Raw genomic sequence first — 8,518 nt, 5'->3', positions numbered from 1 at the left:
AACCCTGTCTATTCTCTTGAGAATACTCAATGTGAGTAGATACAGATTTAGTGTTTGCTTTCTTGACAGTGTTGAAAGTTTCATAAAGAAGTGACCACATCCTTTCTGCTCCCCATGTACCTAATTTTCACATGGTTTCTAGAGCCTAATAAGCACAATTGCATATTTCAAATGAAGAAATAAAAAAAAATGAATTAATGGACGGCTGAATGAAGCTTTTCTTCATTTTTCTGAATGAACCACTGACTCTGCTGACTTTGAATCCTGGCCACTGATAAGTTGAATGCTTCTGTCTGATTCAAGTGATTGAATGTTTAGGTCAGATCCTGCTACAACAGAGATAGCGTTTTACAACACACTCGTACTCAGCACATCCACATCACTACCTTGACACTTTTATAAGCCAGATTAGCAACTAGAATATCAGCCTAGTTTACTAAAAGGTTTGAATTCACACTTTACTAAATAGTTTCTTCTTTATGCATTTGCATGGTTGGAGAGCTAAAAGATCTAGAAGTCAAATGTTAGTAATGGTAGTAACAGTATTAAATTGTCCACTACATTCTGGGCCCTGTTCTCACTGATTTACAAGTATAGTACTAACCCAATTATTTCTTGGAATAACTCTTTAACGTTTTTTAAAAAATCTTCATATTACAAAGGTTGTAACTGAGGCACATAAGGTAAAGCAAGATCAATGGCACAAATTTTCATTTAGTGGGGGTCCAGGTTTCTGAAAAACAACCCAGGGACATACGTTGTTAAGATGCTGTATTTAGAGTCTATAGGAGAACCAAACATCCCGTGATTCTAACTTCCTTGGCTATTGTTTTATACCACTATTACTTTCTTGCATATCAAGTTGCTCATTTACTTCTCAGAATTAGCTAGGGGTCTGAAATTTCCCTCGAAGAAACTCATTTTTTTTCCTGTTATTTCTATGTTTGAGGGGGCCCACAGGTCCCTAAGAGGAGTCCCTGTTTCATCTTAAGCTGATCTTCACCCTGTCCTCTCTCTGATTCTGGCCAGCAGGATCCAGTGAAGAAATGACCCTCCCCTGTCACCTGGCAGCAACAAGACTTAATGAGATGGTGTGAGGTAGGGCTAGCTGGTGTTCTGCACCCTGCATCATGACTCTCCTGCCCCAATGTGATTGGTATCCCAGTGAGGAGCTGAGCTTCCAACCCTCCCTGCAGCAAAGCAGTGTGAACCAGCTATCCACCTCACCTTTCCTTAGGGGCAGTGAGTCCCAATAGGGAGCAGAACCTTAAAGGTAAGGAGGCAAACAAATCAGTGCCCTTCACTGGGATGAAGTCAGCAGAGCAGTAGGAAGCTGAACTTTCACCTCACCCATCTGGAAGAAAGTAGTATGAGACAGCTCTCCACTTTTGGCAGACTGGAACATACTTGGAAGTTTCAACTACACCTCAGCAAGAATGACTACTGAAAAAGACTGAGCATGATTCAAAGATTCAGAGTTTCATAATATGATATCCACAATGTCCATGATATAGTCAAATATCAATTTTTGTTCTGAGAAAAACACAACTTGAATGAGAAAAGACAATACATGCCAACACTAAGATGAAGCCGATATTGAAATTTTTAAACAAAGATTTAAAGCAGCCATTAAAAAAAGATTCAAGAAGCAATCATTAATTTTCTTGAAAGAAATAAAAATAGAGAATTTCAGCAAATAAATAGAAGTCACAAGGAAGAACCAAATGGAAACTATAAAACTGCAAAATATACTCATAGAAATATTAAAAAACAACAAACATGCTGGATGAGCTCAGTAGCAGAGTGGAGACACAGAAGACAAAATCAGTGAACTTAAATAAAAATGAATAGAATTTACCTGTTCTGAGGAATAAACAAAATAGATTGGAACAATAAAAAAGAACAGAACTGCATGAACCTATGAGACAATAAAAGAGAGCTAATATTTATATCTTGAGAATCTCAGAAAGAAAGGAGTATTCAATAAGTCATCAAAGAAGTAATGACTGAAAACATTCCAAATTGATGAAAGATATACAGAGCTACAGATTCAGGCAGGGTGAGCAAATCTCGAATAGGATAAGCCCAAGGAAATGCACAACAAGACACATCCAAATTAAACTTTTGAAAATTAAAGACAGAAAAATCTTGAAAGCAGCCAGAGAGAAAGGACATATTACTTAGAAGAGAAAAGCATTTTGCAAGACAATGAGTTTCTCATCCAAAACTATGAAACCAGAAAGAAGTGGTGCAACATTTTTTTGTTCTTTTTGATGAGTTAAAAAAATTGTATATACTTAAGTTATACAACATGTTTTGATACCATGTACATAATAATATAACAATTAAGCACATTATCGCATGCATCATCTTATATAGTTACCTTTTTTTTCCTTGGTTTGAGCCCCTAAAACCTACTTTCTTTTTTCTTTTTTTTTTTTTTTGAGACAGAGTTTCGCTCTTGTTACCCAGGCTGGAGTGCAATGGCGCGATCTCGGCTCACCGCAACCTCCGCCTCCTGGGTTCAGGCAATTCTCCTGCCTCAGCCTTCCGAGTAGCTGGGATTACAGGCACGCACCACCATGCCCAGCTAATTTTTTGTATTTTTAGTAGAGTCGGGGTTCCACCATGTTGACCAGGATGGTCTCAATCTCTTGACCTCGTGATCCACCCGCCTCGGCCTCCCAAAGTGCTGGGATTACAGGCGTGAGCCACCGCGCCCAGCCCCTAAAACCTACTTTCTTGGTAGAATGATGGTTATCAGAAGCTGGGAAGAGTAGTGAAGGTGGGCAGAAGCGGAGATGTTTAATGGGTATAAAAATATAGTTAAATAGAATGAATAGGATCTAGTATTTGACAGCACAACAGGGTGATGATAGTCAACAGTAATTTACTGTACATTTTAAAACAAAACTTAAGAAGTAGAACTGGAATCTGTAGCACAAAGAAAGGATGAATACTTGATGTGATGAATACCCCATTTACCCTGATATCATTATTACACATTGTATGCCTGTATCAAAATATCTAATGTATGCAATAAATATAAACATCTACTATGTGTCCATAAAAGTGGAAAATAAAAGAAACAAAAAATCTACTCACTTAAAAATTCTGTGCATACAATACAATATTATTAACTGTAGTCTTCTTCTTCTTCTTGTTTTTTTGTTTTTTTGAGACAGTCTGCCTCTGTCACCCAGGCTGAAGTGCAGTCGCATGATCTCGGCTCACCGCAACCTCCATCTCTCAGGTTCAAGTGATTCTCCTGCCTCAGGCTTCCAGGTAGCTGGGACTACAGTGCGTGCCATCAGGCCTGGCTAATTTTTTGTATTTTTAGTAGAGATGGGGTTTCACCGTGTTAGCCAGTATGGTCTTGATCTCCTGACCTCATGATTCGCCCATCTCGGCCTCCCAAAATGTTGGCATTACAGGCGTGAGCCACTGCACCTGGCCAACTGTAATCTCCTTATTGTACATTAAATTGCTCAACTTATCCTAAATAACTACAACATTTTAGCCTTTGACCATAGTCTGCCATTACCCACTACACCCTCCTCCTGGTACCCACCAATCTGCTCTTTGTTTCTATGTATTTGATATTTTAAAAAGATTTCATATATATAAGTGAGATCATGAAATACTTTTATTTTTGTGTTTGGCTTATTTTACTTAGCATAATGTCCTCAGGACCATCCATGTTGTGACAAGTGGCAGGATCTCCTTCTTTTACAAGGCTGAATAATATTCCATTGTGTGTGTGTGTGTGCGTATGTGTGTGTGTCTGCATGTATATGATATAGATATATATACATATAAAAGGCTGAATACACACACACCATTTTCTTTATCCATTTATGGTGAGTCAGATGTCTCCAGGAGGCACTGATTTCATTTCCTTTGAGTACATACCCAGCAAAGGGATTGCTGGGTCATATGCAGTTCTATTTTTAATTTTTTGAGGAAATTTCATAACTGTTTCCACAATGTCTACACCAGTTTAGAGTCCTACCAACAGTGCACAAGGGTTCCTTTGTCTCCACACTATCACAAACACTTGTTATCTCTTGTCTTTTCTATTATAGTCATCCTAATGGGTATGATGTGATATCTCCCTGTGGTTTTAATTTTCATTTCCTTGATGATTAGCAATACCAATAAGCATGTTTTTATATATACCTATTGGTCATTTGCATGTCTTCTTTTGAGAAATGTTTATTCAGATTTTTAGCCCAATTTTTAATCTGTTTTTTTGAGGTTTCTTTTTTTTTTCTATTGAGTTGTTGTAAGTTGTTTACACATTTTGGATAATAATCTCTGATCAAATATATGGTTTACAAATATTTTCCCCGAAACCGTAAGTTGCCTTTTCATTTTGTTGATTGTATACTTTGCTGTGTAGAATATTTTTAGTTTGCTTTAACTTATTTTTGCTTTTCTCACCTGAGCTTTTGCTGTCAAATTCGAAAAATAATTGCCAAGGTCAGCGTCAAGCACATTTCCCCCTATATTTTCTTCTAGGATTTTTATGGTTTTAAGTGTCACATTTTGGTCTTAATCCATTTTAATTGGTTTTTGAGACTGGTTTAAAATAAATAAATTTTGTTGTTTTATATGTGCATATCTAATTTTCCCAAAAGTGCTTATTATGGAGACTATCCTTTTGCTATTGTGTATTCTCAGTGACCTTGTCTAAAATTAGTTGTCCATATATGCATGGGCTTATTTCCGTGTCTTTCTATTGGCCTCTGGGGATATATTTAAAAAATTTTTAAAATTGGTTTTAGTTGCAGTAAAACACATATAACAAAAATTTCCCTCATAACCATTTTAAGTGTAAAGTTCAGTAATATTAAGAACATTCACGTTTCCTTTATCCAGTCTATAATTGATGGGCATTTGGGTTGGTTCCAAGTCTTTGCTATTGTGAATAGTGCCACAATAAGCATACATGTGCATGTGTCTTTATAGTAGAATGATTAATAATCCTTTGGGTATATACCCACTAATGGGATTGCTGGGAAAAATGGTATTTCTAGTTCTAGACCCTTGAGGAATCACCACACTGTCTTCCACAATGGTTGAACTAATTTACACTCCCACCAACAGTGTAAAAGCATTCCTATTTCTCCACATCCTTTCCAGTTTCTGTTGTTTCCTGACTTTTTAGTGATCACCATTCTAAATGGTGTGAGATGGTATCTCATTGTGGTTTTGATTTGTATTTCTCTAATGACCAGTGATGATGAGTTTTTTTTCATATGTTTGTTGGCTGTATAAATGTCTTCTTTTGAGAAGTGTCTGTTCACATCCTTCATCCACTTTTTGATGGGGTTTTTTTTCTTGTATATCCAGAATATACAAAAACTTAAGCACATTTATCTACACAATTTTAATGGTATTTATTTTATATCTTTTCCCAGAGACATATGTCTATTATTTAAATGATTGTGTTATTTAAAATTCAACTTTATGTGAGGTTTCCACTTCAGATTTCCAAAAGCACCTAATGGAGTGTCTTATAGCTAACACCACAAAATACTTAGGAAATGAACATTTGTTGAATGAATGAAACTAAGTTTAATGTTTTATATTTGCTCTTTAATATTCTTTAAACTAAAATATCAAAGTAAACTTAGAACCAATATTTACCTGTGAGACAATTTATTATGTTATACTCCCTATAGTTATCAAATGTAAGAGCATCAACACATAGATAAAATGAAAAAACTGATCATTTGATAATTAATAGAACTTTGAAAGATTAGCTGTGTTTGTGTTGGTCAAACTGCTCAATATTCACCTAAGAATGTGATAATAATCTCTGGTGCTTTTGAATTCACATTTGAATCTCTAGAATCTTCAGAGATTTATCCTCAAGAGCAAACAATAATATAATATGGCTCTATATAATAACAAAGACTTTGAATTTATAACTGAGAGGAATGCATTCTTATTTCAAGAGGTAAGACTGACTTTTGTGAGTAAATTCGACATGCTGATTTTCATTTACCATTTGAGAACACTTTAAAGTTATATGTGTGCTCACAAGTTATAGCTGAGAAATACAGTGAAGATAATCTTGCAATCAGTTAGCAAATGATGTCAACTGAATTACATTTCACAGTCAATTCAGTGTGAATTTATAGGCATAATTTAATTTACCAGTATTATTTATCTTTTCAAAAGATAAAGAAGCTTATGTGATATTTTAACATGATCTAAATTTGATACTCAGCTATAATGTTGATAAATTTACTAGCTAGGAGACACTTTGGAAACACACTATTAGTAAATACCATGTGGAAATACCTACTTTGCTTATTGGTCTAAATGCTCTAGCATCACAGACAACAAGCCACTTTGGACAACCAGTTAAAGATTAAGAACCTTGGAGATGAGGGTCAAGCTGGCCATTAACTGGGTGAACCTAGGTAAGCTGTTTGAGTTTTTAAACTTAGACTTTATCCAACTGTATATCATTTCCAAAATAGTATTATTTCATTCAATAGTACTCCAATTAGAATACACAGTTACATTATGAAATAATTTAATTTTTTTCAAAATGTACTTTCAGGATGTTTTGAATATTACTCAAATAATGTTTTGCATAATGCTAACATGCGTATTTCAAACTAGGTGACATAATGAAGTTTCAACTGGAAATAACAAAAATACTTAATTTTTAGTCCAAACTGTATTTGAATGATATATCTGTTCATCATTAACCTCCATGTATGTTTCAATGCAAATGAAACCATCAAATTTATAACATTTTAATGTGCTGTTCTCATCACAGGTTCATTTTGACAGCAGCTACTTTGTCTCATGGATTCCCTGGAGGATGGGAATCATACCGCTGTGACAGAGTTCATCTTACTGGGCTTAACAGATGATCCAATCCTTCGAGTCATCCTCTTCATGATCATCCTATGCATCTACGTGGTGACCATATCTGGCAATCTCAGCACAATCATTCTTATCAGAATCTCTTCTCAGCTCCATCATCCTATGTACTTTTCTCTGAGCCATTTGGCTTTTGCTGACATGGGCTATTCATCTTCTGTCACACCCAACATGCTCGTAAACTTCCTGGTGGAGAGAAATACAATCTCCCATCTTGGATGTGCCATCCAGCTTAGTTCAGCAGTTTTCTTTGGGACAGTCGAATGTATCCTTCTGGCTGCCATGGCCTATGACCGCTTTGTGGCAATTTGCAGCCCACTGCTTTATCCAAACAAAATGTCCACACAAGTGTGTGTCCAGTTATTCCTAGTGGTTTACATAGCTGGTTTTCTCAATGCTGTCTCCTATACTAGTACCTTCTTTTCTTTATGCTTCTGTGGACCAAATAGAGTCTATCATTTTTTCTGTAATTTCATTCCTTTACTTGAACTCTCCTGTTCTGATATCAGTTTCCCCACAATTGTTTCCTCATTTTCTGTTGGCTTCATTGTTATTGTCACGGTGTGTGTCATAGCCGTCTCCTACATCTACATCCTCATCACCATCCTGAAGATGCGTTCCACTGAGGGGCGCCACAAAGCCTTCTCTACCTGCACCTCCCACCTCACCATGGTCACTGTGTTCTATGGGACAATTACCTTCATTTATGTGATGCCCAAGTCCAGCTACTCAACTGACCAGAACAAGGTGGTGTCTGTGTTCTACACAGTGGTGATTCCCATGTTGAACCCCCTGATCTACAGCTTCAGGAACAAGGAGATTAAGGGGGCTCTGAAGAGAGAGCTTGGTAGAAAAATATTATCTTGGTGATGACTATTATTTTTATAGAATTTAATATCATAATATCCCATAGATATAATAATAAAAGGAAACTGAGTGCCTGTCTTTGAAATATATGTTTATATATAATTAGCCAGTACAGAGCTTTTTAGTAGATGCAGGTAATGGATTTTCAGACATCAAGTAGTAAATTAGAAGTCCATAGTTAGTTACCTTTAATAAAATTAAATGTATAATTCACAAAAATAAAATGTTTCATATGACCAGAACACTTAATATCCTGAAAATTTTTAAAAATGATATTTACATTTATTTTTCAAAAGTAGCTATTTGCTGTAGGTTGAGGTTAAATACCAGGATAGATATTGCTGCAAAGTTTTAGATGTGATTAACACTTAAATCATTAGACTTGGGCTGAAGCAGATTACCCTCTGTAATATGAATAGACCTTTTCTAATCAGTTGAAGGCCTTAAGAGAAAAGACTGAGGATCTTTCAAAGAAAAAGAAATTCTGCCCCCAGACTGCCTTTGGACTCAAGACTGCAATATCCAACTCTTGCTGGAATTTCCAATCTGCTTGCCTCTTCTGTGTATTGAGGATTTGCTAGCTACCAAAATAATCACATAAGGGTAATTCTTAATCTCTCTCTCTCTCTCTCTCTCTCTCTCTCTCTCTCTCTCTCTCTCTCACACACACACACACACACACACACACCTCTTATACACACAAACACTCACACATGCATGCATACATCCTATTAAATCTGTTTCT

General features: G+C 36.0%; 1 protein-coding gene across 1 annotated transcript; it reads left to right on the top strand.

Moving 5' to 3' along the window:
- The first annotated feature begins 6,828 nt into the window (after positions 1 to 6,828).
- LOC101038380 (olfactory receptor 5P76-like) lies at positions 6,829 to 7,776 on the top strand. Its single transcript, XM_003920377.3, has one exon. It carries the CDS (start codon positions 6,829 to 6,831, stop codon positions 7,774 to 7,776), a length of 948 nt encoding a protein of 315 aa, XP_003920426.3.
- Positions 7,777 to 8,518: the final 742 nt, after the last annotated feature.

This window comes from Saimiri boliviensis, chromosome 6, assembly GCF_048565385.1.
Source record: "Saimiri boliviensis isolate mSaiBol1 chromosome 6, mSaiBol1.pri, whole genome shotgun sequence".
NCBI lineage: Eukaryota > Metazoa > Chordata > Mammalia > Primates > Cebidae > Saimiri > Saimiri boliviensis.
Note: the sequence above shows the minus strand (reverse complement) of the source record. Positions and strands in the feature narration are given on the sequence as shown.

What these genes read in the sequence shown, in the direction of transcription:
- LOC101038380 (XM_003920377.3), top strand. Translation starts at nt 6,829, where the DNA reads ATGGATTCCCTGGAGGATGGGAATCATACCGCTGTGACAGAGTTCATC.